Genomic DNA, 20,531 nt, shown 5'->3' on the forward strand with positions numbered 1-20,531 from the left:
CCGGGGCAGGGGGATTCTGCTCCCATTAGTGGGCAGGCCCTGTACCTGCCTGTTAGCCTAGAATCTCAAGGATAAACAGTCTGCTCCTTTTTATAGTCACCCCAATCCTCATTTCTCCACCTTTTTTCCCTTTTCACTCAAAGTTCTGTTGAACTCTCTTAAGGGATTCAGGCAAGGCTTAGAAAAGTATCACATACAATTCCAACTTGGGACCTTTTTCAAACTACTGGGCCTCTTCCTCAGGCCACTGCAGCACTGCTCTCTGGCATTCAGAAGAAATGAGCTAATCTGTCTTGTTTCTGTACCTCCCTTTCAATTGAGGTGACATGTTCCCTAGGAGCTGATTGTCATGTCTCATATTTCTCGAATCTACCCACCTTCAAACCTCAGCCCTGAAATACCTTCCTCTTGAGTTGTCCCCCACCTCCTAGGTCAAGGAACCCAAGATCAGTTTGGTGATTGTTGCCAGTTATGCTGAGTTAACTCAAAACTGTTTCTCTTGTTGACAGGCATAGACTTAGGTACTTTCCTGAGACTTTCTACTTCCTGTATAAAGGAGGAGTCTCTCACCTCTTCATCACTTGCCTGTGACAAATAAACCCCTCATGCTTTTAAGTTCCCCCACCCAGCTGCCTCACAGCAGCAGAGATGATGGATTTGAAGGGTATTTTTTTTTGTGGGGGTACCAGGGGCACTCGACCACTGAGCCACATCTCCAACCCCATTTTTGTATTTTATTTAGAGACAGGGTCTCATTAAGTTGCTTAGCACCTCACCATTGCTGGGGCTGGTTTTGAACTCATGATCCTCCTGCCTCAGCCCCCCAGAGCCGCTGGGATTACAGGCGTGTGCCAGTACCCCCTGTTTGAGGGGTATTTTGGGAAGAGAGGAAATAAGCCTATGACTACTACATCTTTTCTCCCCAAACCATAATCTACTCTATCAAGATGCTCCATGGTTCAATTTACTCTGGTGGGAGAGGATGTTAAGATGGAGAGCAAGAAATTAAAAAGAATCTGCTGGAGAGGATCTGCATTTTGTTCTCTGGCCCTCGGCTGGCAATGTCTACCTAAATCCTCAACCTTACTTCTCATACGTGTTTTCTGAAAGAAGAAACATGACTTAAGACTGAGACACTCTTGAACTAACTGTGGGCCAGCAGCCTAGTTCTTGTGCTTTTCACTCCCAGTTATCAGAGAGGCTGAACCTGAAAGAGTAGAGGGGAAGGGAATCCGGCCACCCCTGCAGCTGTGAGCACCTGCTTACAAGGGAGGCAAGACTAGGGGGTTGGGGAAGTCTAGGAGCTAAATTTAGCCCGAAGTCTGCAGCTTAAATTGGGTGGGTATTTACCCGCTGGGAGGGGGAAGGGAGAGGAATCCTGACCCAAATGAATTTTTGTTTCTTTTTCTTTTTTGGGGGGGCGGGGGGGGGGCGGCTGGGGATGAACCCAGGGCATCACATACTAAGCATGATCTGCCACTGAGCTACACCCTCAGCTTCCAGCTGAACTTCTGAGACCTCATAGTTTACCCCTAAATACACCTGGACTAGAACCACCATCTGGTCCCCCAGCAAATATTTGAAAATGAGGAGTCCTAGACATGCATTGCCATCTACATGCTTGATCTCTGACGTGTCAAATGTGTCCCTATCACCACCACACTCCCATTTTGATTCTCAGGGGTCTAGTTCCTCTGAACTCTTCCCTAAATTCCCCCTCCACACCAAAACTAGGGGCTCCTCCACCACATCTCTCTGCCCTTTGGGTGGCAGCTTCCTCTCTCAGACCCTCCATAGAGTTTCAGAGGTTAGCAGAGGTGTCTGGCCACACAACCCCTGTCTTGGGGGCCAGGAAAAGGGGTTGCTTGGGGTCAGGTTCCCCTTCCTAAGAACTTCCACATTGTCTAGAGGAAGGAGTCCACAGGGGCTGCACTGAGTCCTAGCTTTCAAGTGAGAGGAAAAAAACAAACCCCAGATGAGAGCCACTTGAGAAATGAGAGTTGGAGACAGCGAGGGGACTCCAGGGGTTCTGGGAAAGAGAAAAGAGGTGTTGGAGGCTGGGGGAACCCCACAAGGAGAAACTGCTTCTTTCTCCACCTGTGATTGGTTCTCAGACTCAAACCAAACTCCAAACCTGCCCAGCAACAGCCTTAAGAGGCTAAAGAGGGAGGGGAAGGGCTGGCCAGTCAGCTGAGCTGCGCCTCCACCCAGCTTGCAGCCTGTTTCCAGGAACTGTGGGGAGCGCTGGGGTTCTGCACTGCACCTCCTCCCCTCCAGACTCCACTTTCAGCCTCCGGCATCTGCAGACTGGCTTAGGTCCCATTTCCTTGGTTCCTCGCCTGTTTGACTCCCCTTACAGGTCCATGGGGAACCCACCTGACATCTCTTTAGACTGGACTGTCCCTTTCCTTGACCCTTTTCTTCACTCCTGCCCTGGCTGAAGTCTGTTTCATTTTCCTTCCCTCCCGTCACTCTTTTTGCCTCCTTCCTCATCCAGTCTCCTTCCAAGATGCCCAAATTCTTCTTTCTCAGCCACATCCAGCCCAGGGAAGGCCTGAGTACCAGGGTGGCACTGTGAGGGGAGGAAGACTGCTAGAGAAACCCTGTCCCCCAGGCAGCTCTGGTGTCCTTCACTGGACCCAGTCATGGGGTTAGACTGTTTCTTCAGGCCCTTTAGCCATGGTCTTAGCCAGCCCCCAGGCAGAGGGGAGGCAGATATGGGAAGGTGGCCTCAATGGAGGGGCAACTACTCCTGTCACCCGTTGGGAAATCTGGTCTCCATAAGTAAGGAACTCAGGTGTCAGAACTGCAGGGTCACACCACCTCACAAAGTTATTTACCTTGAGAAAAAAAAAAATGGAGGGGGTGGGGGAGCAGAGGGAGGAGACTAGGGTGAGACACTTCTGAAGAATGTGTCCTTGGCAGGACATTCAGTACTGTGGGCGCTCCCTCACCCAGCCCCAGGGCCCTTAAAGGCAGGCCAGGCTCCTCCTCCTCTAATCATTTCCTCTTCAAGGGACAGGGGGCCAGAAATCATGCCCCCACCCCCACAAAAAGCAATAAACCAAGAGCTTAACAGGAAAATTGCTAATAACAGAAAAGAAGGGGAGGCAGAAAAACGGCCAAAGAGAAGAGGAAAACAGCCCCAAAAGGCCAGCCATTCAGCTCAGCCTCACTGAAAAAAGTACTACTGTGTTCCCAGACTTTACAGAGAGAGCCTCCCAGGAACCCCCATAGCTCAGGAGCCAAGATCCCAACTTCACATCTAAACTGGGAGAAGTGGTGACTCCTAGTGGCCAGTGAGTGACCTGCAAGACTGGGGCTGGCCAGGATCCTCTCCCTTTGACCCAGGCACGTTTTTTTTTTTTTTGTTTTGATATTGGGGATTGAACCCAGGAGTGCTTAACCACGGAGCCACATCCCCAGCAGCCCTCCACTTTTTACGCATTTTTGTTTTTAAAGAGAGAGGGAGAGAATTTTAATATTTATTTTTTAGTATTTGGCGGACACAACATCTTTGTTTGTATGTGGTGCTGAGGATCGAACCGTGAGCGCGCTACCGCTTGAGCCACATCCCCAGCCCTTTGTGCATTTTTTTAAACCTTTATTTATTTTTAAGTGGTGCTGAGGATGGAACCTGAGTACCCTTCCTACCTTCAATTCTGACCTCACACTGCTTAGGTGGCTCAGATGGCTGTGTTCCCACAAGGACGATGAAAGGCATATTTCTTACTTGTCATAATCAACTTTAATAAAAAATAAATTAGTTCTGGGGAAGGAACTATTTTAGGAGGTGGGAAGTGGGGACAGAGGCTAGAGTGTCTTATGGTAACATTTCTTTCTTCCACCCTCTGCCCAACTGGTCCCTGTTCCAAGAGGCAATCCTTTGTGGGTAAAGCAGGATTGATATGGCTGACCTCCCACCCTTAGCTAAGTAGGGAGAAAGAAATAGAGTCTGGGTAAGGGGAAATGGGATCAAAGACAAAAGGGTGGTTCATTTTTAATTTCTGGAGTACTTGGGGATGGAACCTAGTACTTGTCTTGGGCATGCTAGGCCAGTGCCCTACAACTGAGCTCCACCCCCCAGTCCAGAAGGATGGTTGAGAAGATGTGAGGCCTGAACATAAGAGATGAGGTTTAGGGCACAAAATTGTGTTTGATGGAGAAGCCACACTTTTTAAGTAGCTCAGATTAGTAAGGAACTGCAAACTTGCTTTTCTCTCAGCTTAGAAAAGTCTCAGGGAAACAAGTATTGTCCCCTCCCCACTCCTTATCAATTTAAATAATTTCTTTTTGGGAAGTGACACACAGGTAAGGGGGTGCACACCCCTGCAGGCCCAGATACACATCTGGGGACATCTGTGCACACACACCATCATACCACATATACAGACCCAGTCACACCTCTCGATAGTCCCCTTCAGTCACTTTGCCCCTGTAGTCATCCTGGAGGACACCCTGGTGAGACTGAGGCAGTCTAGAGAACCAGGGAGTACAAAGTGGGTTGACTGATGAGACCAGTGATGGCATCAGAAACATAAGGAGAGAGTGTCCTGGAACCATTTCAGGCAGGCTCCAGGGGGCTCCGCTCCAGGACATGGGCACAAGAGCGGCAACAGGTGGCTGTGTAGTAGGGGTAGACGCAGAGCCGAGCCTGTACCACCAGGGGGCAATGTGGAGAGCTGTCCTTGCACTGATCATCTGAGGACAGAGGAGGCCAACAGGTACAAAGGTTCATCCATCCGGAGCTGTACTCCCCTCCCACTGGTCCCCTCTCTCCTCCACCTAGACTTCAGCTAACTCCACTCTGTTGGGGGTTGGGGAGAGGGGGCACTTTACCAGGGCGCTGGTTGCAGGGTTGGCTGTTACAGGGTCGTTTCCTGGAGGGTCGCAGGTGTGGAGGGCATCGAGTGCTGAGGGTCTGGTTGGCACTCAGGCATTGGATCTCTCTTGTCTGTGTGCCCCCCTGGCAGGAGCGAGAACACTAGGAAGAACACAGCTGTCATATCAGACTTTTGCTGACCCCAGGGTTCCTCTTTAACCCCAGGCTACCACCTCCTTCTCTGAAAGGTAGTGATGGTACATTATCTGGGGACATTATGAAATCCCAAGTGGAGAAGGCCCACCTGTCCTCTAAGTCTATAGAAAATAGGACAATGTGAAACCTCAGCTGGGCTTGTCCTGGGGCTCAGAGACTTGGGGTGGGGCATGCAGTGTGATGAGCACTCCCCCTTCTCTGGAGGCCCAGGCTGAGCAGGGCAGGGAACCAGGCACTCACCGGACTCCAGGGAGTAGCAAACCATTGGTCTTGGCAAAGCTGACCCTGACAGGGCTGCAGAGCAGGGGGCCTGGGCAGGTGGGAACAGTTGCTAGGAGAAGTCACATTGAACTCAGTCCCCAGTTTGGACACACAGATGACATCTCTACGCTGTGTGCCAGAGCCACATTCTGAGGAGCACTGATATAGGGGAAGGGAAAACAGAAATCATTCCCAACTGGGGATGTGAACTCCTGCTGGGACTGTAATCCCCGCTCTGTCCCCCTCCCAGACCCTCAGCTCACCTCCCCCCAGGGCCCTGTGTACCAACACCTGGTGATCTCACAGGGCCCCAAGCTGCAGGCACGCATGTCAGGAGGGCGGCTTCCTGGTGGGCAGCTCTGCTCACTGGTTCCTGTTCCTGCTTCCTCTGGCCCTGCCCTAAGCATCTCCCCACTCCTGAGACAGACCACAGAACGTCTCTGGATCCCTGTCCCACACTCAGCTGAGCACTGTTGAGAAGTAGAGTGTCCTATATGAAGGGAGGCTGCTGGTGACTGGAACAGGAAGGAGGGGGCTTTGGGATGGAAGCATCCTGGGTCCTGTTCCCAGAGGTTTGGCAATGCCCCAGAGGTACCAGCTGGGCAAGGGTAATGACAGTTGCATGTCCAGAACTCTGACATAAGTTTTTCCTCACTTATTTCTGAGTTCCCAGAATAAAGCACATAATAGGTATTTTTTCAATAAATGCATTTTGAGCTGTGTTGAGAAGACTGATAGGATGGACTGAGTGCGGTCACCAGGGATACAGGACTTGGTTAAGGGGCTGTGGGGCCCACCTTGGAACTCCATTCACTGTGGAACCAGGCTGTGGTACAGGGCCCCATGTCACAGGCCTCTCTGCTGGGGGGCTGGGGGGGGCCCGAAGCACACTCCTGCTCATGCACTTCCTTGCCGTTGTTTCCAACACAGCGAACTTGCCTGCTCCTCTGACCTCGGCCACACCGGACAGAACACTTGAGGGGGTGAGGGGGAATCCATGAACCAGGATCTGCCTTTGATAGCCACCCCTACCCAGTGGGTACAAGCTTTTGTGGGTTGAGGAGGAGGTTGAGCATGGGGCTCCAGGCCTCCAGTCTCTGGTTCTTCTCTTATATGACATATATTAGGATTTCATATGAGATCCTGTTTGTAAAAAGTTTCTGCAGATGAAGAAGGAAGTGGAAAAAATACTAATCTAGTTCACTGATGTCCAATTCTCCGGGTCTTCCTTGCATAGGCCCACTTACCTGGCTCCAGGCAGAGCCCACCTCCCAATGGCCACAGAGGCGCAACTGACAGGGCTGGGTCACGTTGGGCCTGGGAAGATGTGCACATCGTTCCGGAGGCACAGAGGAGCCACCTGCCCCAAACTCTTGCCGGCAGTGCAGCTGGCGGTGCTGGGTGCCTGGGCCACAGGAGCGACTACAGGATGTCCACTCACCAGTCTCCCAACTGTGGGCACAGGCAGGGCAGGGGAGAGGGAGAGACAGGGACCAGAGGTGTGGGGTTGCCATGTGCAAGGAGAAGAAACGTACTGGGCATGGGGCCCCACGGAGGAGAGTGGGCACCTCTAGCATTTGGAGTCTGGTTCCTTGTGGCAACTTAGACTGCCACTGCGGGGTTTCCTTGCTGTCTATGGGGTGTCAGTCATTCTAATCTTTTCTTTCTTTTCTTTTTTTTTTTTTTTTTTTTTTGAATTTTTTTTTAGTTGTTGATGGACCTTTATTTTATTAATTTATTTTTATGTGGTGCTGAGTATCAAATCCAGTGCCTCACTCATGCTAGGCAAATGCTCTACCACTGAGCCCCAGCCCCAGCCCCAATCTTTTCTTTTCCTTTTTTGGGTATAGGGGATTGAATCCAGAGGGCTTTACCATTGAGCTACATCCTTAGCCCTTTTTATTTTTTACGGCAGGGACAGGGTCTTGCTAAGTTGCTTAGGATCTCACTAAGTGCTGAGGCTGGCCTTGAACTTGTGATCCTCCTTCTTCGGCCTCCCATCGTTGGAATTATAGGCATGTGCCACCCCATTTGGCAAAAGGAATTGGATGTTTGCCAGTTAATTTCTCTTGCCTCTTTTGATTTCTGTTTTTTCTTTTTCCCCCTTGCTGCTGGTGATCAAACCTAGGGCCTGACCCAGGCTAAGCAAGTGCTCTACCACTGAGCCACATCCCCAGTTATCTCAACCATTCTAATCTAGTATTGATTGTCTCTTTGTAGCCAGGAAATGTCAAGTTGAATGCACAGTCCAGGTAAGATCCTGTGAGTGAGGAGCAAGTCCAGGAGCAATTTCTGTGTTTCTAGTATCCTGACCCTCCTGTGGGCTCTACTCACTATGGAGGACACGGCGGGTTGTGGCAGGGTTCAGGGTTGGCTGGAGGCCTGGCACCCATGGCACAGTTGTGTTCATCCAGCTCCTCTCCTGACTCTCGAGAAATGCACAGGAAAATGGGGCGCCAAACACCTGAAGGGGAGGAAAGGGTAGTCAGGGGAAGCAGGATGGTTTAAACCCAGTTTCCATGGGGTCCCAGGTCCCAGGTCAAGGTGTGGACCCACGATCTAGGATATGCAGTTGGGAGCGTCGAGTTGGGCATCTGGACTGAAATGTCAGGAACATAGGTCTGAAGTCACCTTCTCCACAGGACGCTGAGCACTTGGAGTGTCCCACTTGTTTCCAGTATCCAGCTGGAGACCCCAGGGGTGTCCTGAGATGGGCAGGGGCAGGCATCTGGGGGATCCGTACCTGGCGCTGGAGGGTGCCTGGGGTCCGGACTGGGCGGGGTGCTGAAGCAGCTGGGGGCTCCCCCCTCAGCCTCTCTGTGCAGGGGAGTTGAGAAGGCAGATCAGATGCCTCCTACCACCTGGAGCTCCTCTCGCTTCTCCGCTCCTCCTGGGTCTGGGGGTCAATGGAGTCTTACCAGGCTGAACCCGATGGATGGGAGACTCCGCAGTGGCGCTCTGGGGGACTGGAGGTGGTGAAGCGAGGACATACTGATAAAAGACTCCAGGGTTATCCTCCTGAAAGATCATCTGGGGGGGAGAGGAGGTGATAAGGGGGGGTGTGGGGTCCTCCCACGGGACCCCTGTGGCTCTGCTCTTAGAGGACAGGCCTTCCTCTCGGCCCCGGCTCACATAGACATCCACAGGCTGGGTTGTGGGGCCGTCAGCTGACAGACTCTCTGCCTTTCCCTCCTCCCGAGGAGGACGGTTATACTGGAAGACAGTTCCACCGGCTGTGTAGGACCCAGGGGGATCCACAGCCCAGTTCCCATTGATGATGGACCTGCCCCCAGGGCCACGAAGAGCTGAAAGGGAGAGATCCGGAACTTGGAGGTTAGTCATTCTGTCCTCCTCCCCACGACTTCCTGACCCTTCCGTGCATCCCACCCAGCGCTTAAGATACCCTAAGCCATCTCGGCTTCCTCATTTCCCCAGAAAGAGGGGGAACTTCTCCCTGTTTGGCTTGTGTGTCCTGCTGAATAGGAGCCTGGGAAGCAGAACCGAGAGACCAGAGGGAGGTGGGGCAGGACGGGGGCCAGGTGCTCACCAAGGTAGTTGGAGCTGGGCCGGTGCTGGGCAATCTGAAGCTGGGAGGCGCCCGCGGGAATCCAGAGGATCTTCTGATAGCCCAGAGGGCCCCCTCGGTCCGTGAGGTTCCCCGAAATGAGGCGACAGGTAGAACCGTCACCCCCACAGACTCCACAGCCATCTGGACGCTTGCCAGACCCGAGGATGCCATCACAGCCAGGGCTCTGGGAAGAGTGAGGTGAGGCAGGGTCACATGGAAACCAGATGCCCCCTTGCTCACCCTGGTCCACGCGGGGCCCTCAGCTCGTCACCAGCCCCAGCGCCCCGGCCACGCTCGGGGATGTGGGGAGAGCCTGGCAAGAGCCCTGCGCAGCGTGGCAGGCCAGAGCTTCCCCTGGGGGAGTCTGTTACTTTGCGGTTGTAACGATGACTGAAAGAGACTCTGTGCACATGCACACCCTGTCCTCCCTCACCAGACAGCGTCCGGCCACACAGATGTCGGGGGCTCCAGGCTGACACAGGGTCCCATCCTGGACCTTTTCAGTGTGACGGACGTAGAAACGGAAGCCGCGGGGCCGGCAGTTCAGCTCACAGCGTTGGGAACCCTGAACTAGAAGGCAAGGTGGAAGGTTGGTTAGCCAGGTCCCTGGTGAGAGACCAAGAGTGAAAGAGCCCCGAGTCCTGACAGCAGCTTTACTGATGTCACCTAGGGACATCTTGAGGTGAACTGGTGTGACTGAAGGAAACATAACAGTCCCACACATTGAAAGACGGGTGAGAGGGCTGGGGACATAGCTCAGTAGGTAGAGTGCTTTCCCTGCATGCACAAGGCCCTGGGTTCAATCCCCAGCACCACCAAAAAAAAAGAAAGAAAAGAAAAGAAAAAAAGACTGGTGAGAGCCTGGCATGTCAGGAGGTGAGGCAAGAGACTCGCAGCTTTGAAGCCAGCCCCAGCAACTCAGCCACGCTGTAAGAACCCAGTGAGACCTGTCTCAAAATTTAAAAAAAAAAAAAAAAAAAAAAAAAAGACTGCTGATGTGGCTCAGTGGCTTAGCACCCTTGGTACCAAAAACAGAAGAAAGAAAAAAAAGAAGAAATGTTGATCAGGTCAATAGAGGCCATGAGACCATCAAGGTTTGCTTCTTGTTTGAAATGGGGTTTCTCTATATTGTTCAGGATGGTCTCAAAGTCCTGAGCTTAAGTCATCCTCCTGCCTCTGCCTTCTAAGTAGCTGGGACTACAGGTGCTTGTCACTGCCCCTGGCCATTACGGGACTTCTACCACCTATGATTACATAAGTTCAAAGCTTATAAGGGTTGTCTCGGTGCAACTGAAACCACCAGGAGCCGTGGCACCTCTGCTCCTACTGTGACGTCTGGACAGGACCTCCCGTGTCACATCAACTTCCCACCTCTTAGGATGGACATATTCCCAGAGGAAGCTAACCAAAGGACACTTCTGGATACCTCCCTCTCCCAGCCTGACACCTTTGCTGACCACCTGTCACCATCTGACATCTAAAGTCCCCTCCCCTTTCCAGAGCTGGGCTGAATCTCTCTGGCCCAGCTCAGGGGAGTAAGAAGGTATGACAGAAGAGAAAGAGAGGGCCTGCGTGGGGAAACATGGGGCCCAGAGTGAGGGGGGCCCTCCCTCCATCACGCCCACCTGCTCTCCGGCAGCTAGCACCTCACCTTCAGTGAAGGGCTCCCACTGGTACAGCTGACCCATGAATTCCTGGGAGTCAAAGGCTGCGCACTGTAGGGCCCGGGGATCTGGCTGCTCAGGTGGGCAGGGCTGAGGTGGGGGGACACAAAAGAGAACCGGGAAGGGATACTTGGGTGTGGGCCAGGGCTGGATCTGGGGAGTTGGGGAGGGTCAGGTCTATGAAAGAGCCTCTAACCCCCTCCCTGAGATCAGATGCCAGAACCCTTCTCCTTCAGGTCCAGGTCAGACAAGGACCCAGGCTCAGTGTTAGGGAACCAGATTGGAATTCTGGGCTAGGGAGACAAGGCCCAGGGAAGGACTCACCCCTTGGCTGCAGGCTCTCAGCTGCTCAGTCTCCCCAGAGCATCTTGGGACAGGGCTGCTAGGAGCAAAGAGGCTCCAGAGGGAGCTGGAGTGGGGTCCAGCATTCAGCAGAGGCAACCAGCCATCTGGTGGGTGAGGGGCAGGCTCCCTGCGGGACCCATAAGGGTTTCCCCCAGGTCTCCAATGCCTTTGTCTCTGCTGACCTTGTCCCCGAGGGACAGAAGGGAAAGGGTCAAGGCGGCTTCCTGCTCCCCAGGGACTGGCCCATCCCTGAGAATGTGGCATTCTTGGTTGAGAAGACATGTGGAAAGAGCCACTTTCTCCCAAGGAAGGGGAAGGTGAGGGAAACCCTGTGCTAGAGGCTTGGGCTATGGGGTGAGGCTGTGTGGGGACAGGACTGGTTCTTGGGGGCACCTCGTTCTGAGCAGCTTCAGACTTTGGGGGTTCTTCTGGGAGGGATGGGATAGGGGCAGATGGTTCTGAAGGAGGGAGCTGAGTCTGGGAGCCAGAGTTTGCAGAGGATGGCTCTGCCCTGGGACTCAGGGATGGAAAGTGTCCTTCCCTTCCAGAAGAGGTCTGGGGAAGTTCAGATCTGGAGGACCTCGGGGGGTGCCTGCGGCTCCTGTGCAGTGGCAAGGCAAAGGGCACTCTTCCATAGCCGAACATTCCTGGCTTGATGGGGTCTCGAACCCGGGACCTGAAGAGTGTTGCAGACATGGGGTCACAGCTCTGGCCATCACTGACCTGTCTCTCCAGCCTACTTCTTGGCACCAAAGACCAACCTCCTAGACCACAGTGTCCTCTACTACCCTTTTCCTCACCAAGCCCCAACCCCTTTACCCGAGGCCCACCCCTGTCCTCCTAGCCTTACCTCTGTGGCCCCTGAGCTTCCTGGGTCTCTTCTTTCCCTAGCTGGGAAGCAGGACCTCGAAGGGGGCCACCCCTTCCCTGAGGCGGTGGCCTGTACAGGGAGTGGGTTTCTCGGGAAGTCTGGGGTCTAGGGCCTTGACCCCGGGGTCGAAGGGCTTCTGGGTGTCTTGGGGGTCTGGGAGGGAAGGGCAGGCCTGGGCGGAGCTGACATGTCCGGCTTCTGCGCTGCACCCCCACCCCACAGGGCTGGGAGCAAGAGGCCCACTGGTCCCAAGATCCCCAGACACCCTCAGGGCCCCAGCCCTCCTCTGGGGGTGTCTGAGGAGACAACACCTACACAGAGAAAAAGGGCAGAGAGAATTAGAGTGACCTGAGGGGGACCCTCCAGGTACCTAGTCCAGGCCTGGAGCTAGGCAGTTGTTACTGGCTGAAGGTCAACATCAGAGGCGACCTTAGCCTTCGGTGTCCTTGTCAAGCGTTAGGGAGTTAGCCAGGGAGTTGAGGGGGCCAAGCATGAGGGAAGGGGACCACAGCTCAGCAGAAGGTGTGGGAAATGGAGACTTGGCCTGGGGAGGCAGCCTGGGAGGCTAGGGGAGATGGAAAGACCCCAGGCAGGGGCTGGTGGCCGCCCACTTGCCCAGAGCTCACCTCCTGGTCCAGGCAGAGCTGAGGGAGGGACAGAAGCAGCATAAGACACAGGCGAGGCCTGCAAACCAAAGGCCAGGATGCACCAGCGGAGCCAGAGGTGTTGCGACACTGCCCGCCCCTCCCCCCCAGCAATTCCCACTTCTGCCAACTTCTCAGAAAGCAGAAGTTTCTCCTCAATTTCCTGGACCCTCCCAGTGACCCTTCCACCCACATCCATGGATGAGCCTTCCCTCCTCCTCTTACCTGCCCACCCACTTCTCCATCTCTCTACCCAGCACTGCCCCTGGGCAAGGGAGGGGGGGACCGGCCAGGATCCCTACTCAGGCATCAGGGCGTGGAGACTGCGCTCTGCAGGGACAGAAGCCGGTGGTTACCTCTTCAGCCAGCTGGAGGGCTGAGAGAGGTGACTCCTCAGAAGGACATCTCGGGAGCAGGGGTATGATCTGAGGGTGGGAGCAGGAAGGAATGCTGCCTTCTCCATCTGCTGAAGCTTCAGGGTGGGGGTCTGACTTCAGCCTCCCAACTCAGCTTGGTCCCCTCCCCTTGGCCCTGTAGGGACTTCTCAGCTCCTCCCTAAGTCCCGAGGAGGGGTGTGGGGGGCAGTGCAATGCCAGAAGCTGTTCCAGGGGCTGTTTTATCTGGCCGGCTCCTGCCCTCCGGGGCTCCTTGGGAAGGTGGGCAGCAGGCTGGGCAGGACATCAGACACCCCCTCTGTTTCCTACCTGACTCCGGCCTTTTCTTCCCTTACCAAGCTGCTTTATGGATGGAACAGGCCCATCTCAGCCTGTCTCTGACGCTTTTGGCCAAGGAATAAACTAAGTGGGTTGAAGGCTTCATCTCTAGAGAAGAGGGTGATTTAACTCCCCTCCATGCCAGCATCCATTCAGCATGGGCTCTGGGGGGCCTTATTCATGCAGTTATTTTTCTCTTGGGGCACAGCTGTAATGGCTGGGGAAACCTGGGAAGGACAGCCATGCAGCCAGAGCTGCCCTTGGTGCCCAGTCACAGCCCTTTCATTCTGGAATGCTGGGAAGTGCATTCTGGAGTCTAGCTCTGAAAACTGGGGAAGTAGGGCTTGGTCAAAGCCTGACTCACCCACCCATGCCCTCCAGTCCCTTCCTTCTCACCAGGAACCCTTCCCACCCCCAACCCCATCCTGTCTTAGTCCTGCTTTCCAGGAAAAAAAAGCACTGTTTCTGTTGGATCTGAAAGGCACCCGTTGAAGAATCCAAGGAGGCCGAGCCAGCTTAGGGGCAGGAAAACGCAGAGGGAAGGGTAGGAATGTGCTTGGGGGTAGCACCACTCAGCTCCAGCCTCTCTGTTGGACCCCAGGACTCAGAGTTGGAGGGAGGGATCAAAGTGGCTGAGCCACAGGGCAGGGCCACCTCAGCTGCTTGGAGCTTGAGAGGGGGTTGATGGTGGCCTCTCTTTCCCCTGGCTGGGCTGGCCACTGAGGTCAGCAACTCCGCCCTGATGGGAGGGGGAGATAGGGTTCCAGAGAAGGACCCACATTCCAACCCAACTCTCAGCCCTCTGCCTGGATGTTACTTGGGGATGAAGGGAAGCAGAGACAGGGTCACTGCCTGCTCCACTCCCCTCTCCTGGGCTCCCCTCGACTCCCCGGGGTCTATTCTTGCTGCTTCTCTTCACAGGTCTACCCAGTACACATAATCCTGTCCTGAGCTGGCTTTGGCAGTTCCCTGGAGAAGTGAGGGGTGGGGGTGACGTGAGCTCCTGGGGTGGGGCCAGGCCTGGCTCCCTCTCTGGAAAAGTCTCACCCCACCCTCCCCTGCACAGCTGGGCAGGGGGCCGATACCCTCTGCTCTGTGGAAACAGACACACATTTGTGCTTTCACCCCTTTTCATGTCCCTCATCTGGTGTCTCTCTCTGACCAAGGTGAGGAAAGTAGAGGTCAGAACTGGTCACTCTGGTACCAGGCTGGACCCTGCTCAGGACAAACCTGGGCTCCTTCTGGCCACACCTCCCACTCTGGCCAGTAGAGATCAAGGAGAGCGACTGCCGCAGAGCTAATCCCTTCTCCAACACCCAAGGGACTCTAGGAAATGGGCCACTGCTGGTGGGTGGGGGCTAGATAGTGTGGTTCTGGGCTGGCAGTGGAGAGTCCCTGTCCTGAGTCAGAATTCCTCTCCTGGGGCCTGGAGGACTATCCAACAGGTGTCTGTCCTTTGGGTCAACCTCCTGCGCCATCAGGTTGAGCTGTATCAAAGGCACTCACTTGCATCCCTGTCAGCGACCCTGTCCCTCAATTCCAGGAGTGAAAGTGTCTGTCGGGGGTGGGGAGGGAGGACATGCCCTCGAAAAGCATCCCCCTGGAGGAGGGAGGCAGAGGCGCCAGCGCGTGCAGGGAGGTCTTGGGAATGTTTTCCAACTTTACTATGTGCCTGGTAGGAAGTCTGGCTCATTGGCCGCCCGGAGGATGGGGCCAGAGTACCGGCGGATCAGACCCCCTCCCCAGGAATTCAACCCCAGGGGCTGGAGGATGGTCCGGGGTCGTGGTGGGGGCGCGACCGCTCAGCTCGGGGAGCGGCGGCGGCGCGGGTGGCGGTCTAGGCGCGGGACGGGTGGGGACAGGGGAGGATCTACCTGCTCTGCGCGCCCCGTCGGCCCGCGGACCCGTCTGCGCCCGGGCGCTCTGAGCAGCCTGGCTCGGCGGCGGCCACTGCGGCCCCGGGCCGGGCTGGGGACACGGCCGCCTCCGGCCGAGGCTCCGCCCCGCGCCCCGCCCCACGGCGCCCCGCCCGCCACGCGCCGGGGCCCGCGCCCCTCGGCCCGGGGGTGGGGACCCCCGACCCCACGGCCGCGTCCTCCGGGCCACCCAGCCGAGGCCGCGGGCGGTCGCCCTCGGTGCCGGGCGCCCCCGACGGCCGGACTGGGAGGCGCCGTGGGTTTGGAGGTCCCCGCACCGCCTGGAGCTCGGCGCCCCAACACCGCCGGCCTCCGGACCGACTGTGGGGTAGCACCGTGCCTTCCCAGGCTCGAGGGCAGCAGGGCCCTGGGGCGTCTGTGCTGGTGGCCTGGGCAAGCCGCTGGCCCCAGAGCGGAACGCTGGCCTCGGACCGAGTTGGCCCCGGGCGACCACAGATCCACGCGGGTCAAGGCCCTGTCCTCCCCACGGCCTCCCCTGCACGCCCAGCCAGCTCCGTCCCCCGTGCGGTTCCGAGTGCCGAGGACCTCTGCGAGCCGCGTTTCTCCATCCGCACGGCGAGGCACCCAGGCAGTAGCGCGAGGAAAGTGAGCTAAGGCCGAGGCGGACTGACCCCACCGTGAACGTCCGCCGTGAACCCGGGGTCGGTCCTGCGAGCTTGGTGAATACGACCACCTCTCTGCCGCAGTTTTCTCATCTCTAAAGTGGGGCTAACTTGACGTAGATAGACTTGAAGATACGATCCACTTATATTTGCAAGAATGCACCCAAGCTCAGAAGTGTTGGCGACATCGGGGAGGGGTGCAGGTTTGCAGAGCCGTGGAAAAGGCTTTCCCATTTTACTCTGTACGTTTGGATTTTTTTTTTTTAAGAGAGAGTGAGAGAGGAGAGAGAGAGAGAATTTTTAATATTTATTTTTTAGTTCTCGGCGGACACAACATCTTTGTTGGTATGTGGTGCTGAGGATCGAACCCAGGCTGCACGCATGCCAGGCGAGCGCACTACCGCTTGAGCCACATCCCCAGCCCCACGTTTGGATTTTTTAACCACATGCATTGTCAATGTATTCAGGTTAAAAATAAGTAATATATGTAAAACGGCGGGCATAGTGGAGATGATAAATGGTTACTATTTTTTTTAATTTTATGTTTTTTGATACTAAGGATTGAACCCAGGGGTGCTTTATCACTGAGCTCCAGCCCTTTTTATTTTTTATTTTGAAATAGGGTCTCATTGAGTTGCTTAGGGCCTCGCTAAATTGCTGAGGCTGGCTTTGAACTAGCCATCCTCCTGAGCAGATGGGATTACAGACAGGTGCCACCGCTCTGGGCTGGTCACTACTACCTTTAAATTTTTATTTTATTTTATTAATGTTGTGGCTAATTGTGGGACTTGTTTTTATTTTTTAATATTTATTTTTTAGTTTAGTTGGACGCAATGCCTTTATTTATTTTTATTAGGTGTTGAGGATCAAACCCAGGGCTTCGCAAGTGCTAGGTGACTGCTCTACCGCAGAGCCACATCCCCAGCCCTACCTTTACATTTTTTTTTTGCCATTTACTCATGAGTCCAGTTTTGTTAAATCTATTCAGTGCTTTAAAGCTGCTTTTATTTTATTTTCTCCTCGGCACTGGGGATTAAACCTACAATCTCTCTGCCACTGAGCTACATTCCTTACCCTTTTTATTTTGAATCAGGGGCTCACTAAATTGCCTAGGCTGGCTTCTAATTTGCAATCCTCCTGCATCAGCCTCCCAAGTAGCTGGGTTTGTAGGCCATGTACCACTGCAGGCAGTGTAACTGTTTATTTGTAAGTGACTTGAACACGCTTGCCTGTAATACCAGATGGCAAATTTAAAGCCAGCCTCTACAACCCCCTCTACACCATCCCCCCAAGGCCCTAAGTAACCAGAAAGAACTTGTCTCTAAATTTAAATATATACCTATGTATATAAAAGGGTTAAGGATGCAGCTCAGTGATTAAGCTCCCCTGAATTCAATCCCAGGTATCAAAACTAAATAAATCAATGTGTTTTGGAACCAGCATGGTGGGACATACCTGTAACCCAATAACTTGAGAGGCTGAAGCAGGAGGATTGAAAACTCAAGGCCAGCCTTAATGTGGCTCAGCGGTAAAGAACCCTGGGTTAAATCTCTAATAATAAAAAAGGTTAAAAATTAAAAAAAAATAAAAAAATAAAAGTGGCTTGGAGGTCAGTTAATCCTGGGCTCAGCAGAAGCAGACATTAGGTCTAAGAATATCTTGGGTGAAAATATAAAATGCTTTTAGGGTGGGAATACAGCTCAGTGGCAGAGCAAGTTCCTCTGTTTGATCCCCAGCAAAAGAACAGCTTTTATTTCACTCATTTTGCAGTATTAGGAATAAAACTCCAAAACAGAGGGATACCCCTAGCACTTCTTTTTTATTTTTTTGAATCAGTGTCTTGATAAATACCAAGCCTGACCTTGAACTTGTTATCCTACTGCCTCAACTGGGTTCATTTTTTTGTTTTGTTTTGTTTTTGTGGCACTAGGGATTGGACCCAGGGGTGTTCTACCACTGAGCTATGCTCCCAGACCTTTTTATGATTATGAGACAGGGTCTTGCTAAATTGCTAAGGCCAGCCTGGAACTTGCCATCCTTCTACCTCAGCAACCCCCTCTACACCCCCGCCCCCCCAGTCACTGGGATTACGGGTGTGCACCACCATGCCTCGCTTCCCTGGGTTTTTATTTTTCAAGATACTCTGGTTAGAAATATGACAAATCACTAAAAGCAAACAACCACTTCAAACAGGAAGCACATCACAAACCCGACTGCGGGCCACATTTACTGCAGGCCTTTATTGGTGCCTCTCAAAAGGTACTTGGGTTCTGGTCCTCCTTTTTCCCAAAGGGCTTGGGAAGAAACGGGTTAATGACCCACTCCCAGCCGGGTGGTTTATCAGGGACTCCTGGTGCTACACAGTCCCAACCCAGAGGCATATTTATAGTTCTGGGTTCTGAGGGGAAGCCCCTTTGCCCAGTTCTCAGAGTACAATGCAGACCAAATGCCCCCTGGGAGGCCAAGGGAGATATTCTAGGTTAGGTAGCTTTCAGTGCTGCCTGTCACAGCCTGTCAGCTCACACTTATCTAGAAAGAGGCAAGGGAAAGGTTTGCCTTTGACATTTGTAACTGATGAGAACTGAAGGTCAAAAATAGTCCCTTCCATTAAGAAATGGTGACCCAAGAGCTCTCACCACAGCTGCCACTCTCCTGGTTTAGTGGCCTGAAAGAGTTGCATAAGGAAATTTCCCTAGTCAGGTACGGTGGTGGTCGCCTGGAATCCAGCTACTCAGGAGGCTGAGGCAGGAGGCTGAGGCAGGAGGATCACAAGCCCAAGACCAGCCAGGCAACCACCTAGTGAGAGCCTGACTCAAAAAATAAAAGGGGCTGGGGATGTTGATCAGAGATAGAACACCCCAGGTTCACTTCCCAGTATTAAAAGAGAAAAAAAATGAAAGAAAAAAAGGAGAGAGAAATTTTCCTATGCCTTAGTAACTTGTGAAGTATCAGATTAAGTTTGTGGAAATTGTCTTAAGGATAAAAAGAAGTTTGTAAGGGCTTGGGGTATAGCTCAGTGGTAGAACACTTGCTGAGCATGCTCAATGCCCTCGATTTGATCCCCAGCATTGAAAAAAAAAGGAATTCTATAGCTGCCTAATGGTGTAGCTCAGTGGTAGAACTTGTGCTTCGCATGAGAAGGGCCCTAGTTTCAGTCCTCAGCATCATCATAACATAGCTAATATGCCATAGCATTTGTTCTCTTCTGCACCTGAGACCATGTGAGCTTTACGCATCTACCTCCCTCTGTCCTGTTAGGCAGAGACTGTCTCATCATGTACAGATTTGCAAACAAAAAGAAATTCCAGGAATTTGCCCCAAATCTCCTAGCTAGTAAAAGAGAGGGCCAGTTTTCCTTTCCTTTCCTTTTTTCCCCCCATTGCCGGGGATTGAACCCAGAGGTGCTTTACCACTGAGCACACCCCTAGCCCTTTTTTATTGTGAGACAGGGTCTTATTAAGCAGGTTGTTGAGGCTGATTGTGAACTTTCAATCCTTCTGCCTCAGTCTCTAGAGTTGCTGCAACTACAGGCTTGTGCCACCTCAGCTGGAGAGAACCAGTTTTCTAATCAGGCACTGTTACCCACGTATGTTGTGTGCAAGTGAAATTTTTAAGAAATGTAACTGACAATACATTCAGAAAATTTTGTATTAACACTGTTTTAAATTAAGGTCTAGTATGAGAGATTGTCCCTTTTTAAAAATATTTTCTTAGTTGCCAGTAGACTTTATTTATTCATATGTGGTGCTGAGAATCAAACCCGGTGCTTCACACATGCTAGGCAAGTGCTCTACCACTGAGCCCCAGCCCAGATTGTCCCTATTCTAATACTGATTTTAAAGCCAATGTGCACAGGTCGGGCCCTGAAACTTTGGTGTAGGGTCATAATAACTATTTCTTTTTATTTTAATATTTTTTATTTTTTAGTTATAGTTGGACACAGTACCTTTGTTTCACTTATTTATTTTATGTGGTGCTGAGGATTGAACCCAGGGCCTTGCGCGTGCAAGAGGAGCGCTCTACCGCGGAGCCACAACCCTAGCCCCATAATAACTATTTCTGAAAAGCCTGGTATTTGCCCTTCTGCCCCCTCAGACTCATGGTTTGCTGAACTCCTTTGTTCCAAAAGAGACACTCCGTGCCAGGCTGGTCTGGAGCCATGAATTCCCTGTTCTAGTGTATTGTCACCTTGTCTCGCACTGTTCTGACTCACCATGCTATATTTTTTTAAAATATTTTTTTTTAGTTGTAGATGGACATAATAACTTTATTTTACTTTTTTATGTGGTGCTGGGGATTGAACCCAGTGCCTCCCGCATGCTAGGGGTAAGCGCTCTACCACTGAGCCACGACCCCAGCCCCTCACCATGCAATTTTGTTTTGTTTGGGGGATTGAACCCAGGGGCTCTCTACCACTGAGCTACAGCCCAGTCCTTTATTTCTTCATTTCCAGTCAGGCTTTTGCTAAATTGATCAAGTTGGCCTGGAATTTGAGATTCTCCCGCCTCAGCCTCCTGAGTAACTGGAATAATAGGCATGTGCCACCCTGCCAGCTCTAATGCTGTTCTTTTGACCTAGTGGCCTTGGCTTGGCCCAGTTATCCCATTGCCCATGACTCTTATGGGAGCACCCTGACACCTCCGGTGTTCTCCCAGGAACCCAGAGGGTGGGGACCCCCTGTGGTGTTTACCTTTGTGTCCACCACCATACCTCACTCATAGCAGGCATTTAACAAATGCTTGTGGGATGAACCCAAGAGCAAGTGTGCTGAGCACTGCCTCTGCTCTGGCCACATTCCAGCACTTTCTGTCTCCCTCCACTGGCCTGAACTGGCTTTGGGGTGTTGAAATAATGGAGAAACAGGATGTGAACCATTGGGTAAGGCAAG

At 53.0% G+C, this 20,531-nt stretch overlaps 2 protein-coding genes across 10 annotated transcripts in view; one reads left to right on the forward strand and one right to left on the reverse strand.

Moving 5' to 3' along the window:
• Positions 1-3,725: 3,725 nt before the first annotated feature.
• Positions 3,726-15,102, reverse strand: Adamtsl4 (ADAMTS like 4). 8 transcript variants are annotated; one of them, XM_078027635.1, is made up of 18 exons: positions 14,979-15,102; positions 12,694-12,721; positions 12,374-12,431; positions 11,727-12,058; positions 10,856-11,552; positions 10,519-10,621; positions 9,301-9,437; positions 8,847-9,051; positions 8,432-8,604; positions 8,218-8,329; positions 7,931-8,116; positions 7,634-7,763; positions 6,547-6,751; positions 6,097-6,273; positions 5,563-5,769; positions 5,279-5,458; positions 4,840-4,984; positions 3,726-4,701 (listed from the first exon to the last, which is right to left on the reverse strand). In XM_078027635.1, the coding sequence occupies exons 2-18, from the start codon at positions 12,699-12,701 to the stop codon at positions 4,565-4,567; spliced, it is 3,192 nt and encodes a 1,063-aa protein (XP_077883761.1). In that variant the 5' UTR covers positions 12,702-12,721; positions 14,979-15,102; the 3' UTR covers positions 3,726-4,564. The 8 variants fall into 8 exon arrangements, with proteins under 8 accessions (XP_077883761.1, XP_077883760.1, XP_077883766.1 ...); XM_078027634.1 differs by having other exon boundaries at positions 7,856-8,116; XM_078027640.1 differs by having other exon boundaries at positions 12,617-12,721; positions 14,979-15,100.
• The window catches only part of LOC110598738 (uncharacterized), a 34,492-nt gene continuing 26,005 nt past the window's right edge, over positions 12,045-20,531 (forward strand). Inside the window, exon 1 of one of the 2 annotated variants that reach the window (XM_078027648.1) lies at positions 12,045-15,885. In XM_078027648.1, coding sequence (XP_077883774.1) covers positions 14,812-15,630 — 819 coding nt within the window. In that variant the 5' untranslated portion in view covers positions 12,045-14,811 and the 3' untranslated portion in view covers positions 15,631-15,885. The remainder of the gene's footprint in view (positions 15,886-20,531) is intronic. The other variant, XM_078027649.1, reaches the window with a different exon arrangement.

Source organism: Ictidomys tridecemlineatus, chromosome 11 (genome assembly GCF_052094955.1).
Source record: "Ictidomys tridecemlineatus isolate mIctTri1 chromosome 11, mIctTri1.hap1, whole genome shotgun sequence".
In the NCBI taxonomy this organism is placed as follows: domain Eukaryota; kingdom Metazoa; phylum Chordata; class Mammalia; order Rodentia; family Sciuridae; genus Ictidomys; species Ictidomys tridecemlineatus.

Coding starts and splice junctions, on each gene's coding strand:
- Adamtsl4 (XM_078027636.1), bottom strand. CDS start 12,636: ATGGAGAAGTGGGTGGGCAG. Junction 9,052..9,300: donor GTGTGGCCGGACGCTGTCTG/GTGAGGGAGGAC, acceptor CACTCTTCCCAG/AGCCCTGGCTGTGATGGCAT. Junction 6,752..7,633: donor AACCCGCCGTGTCCTCCATA/GTGAGTAGAGCC, acceptor CTGTGCCCACAG/TTGGGAGACTGGTGAGTGGA.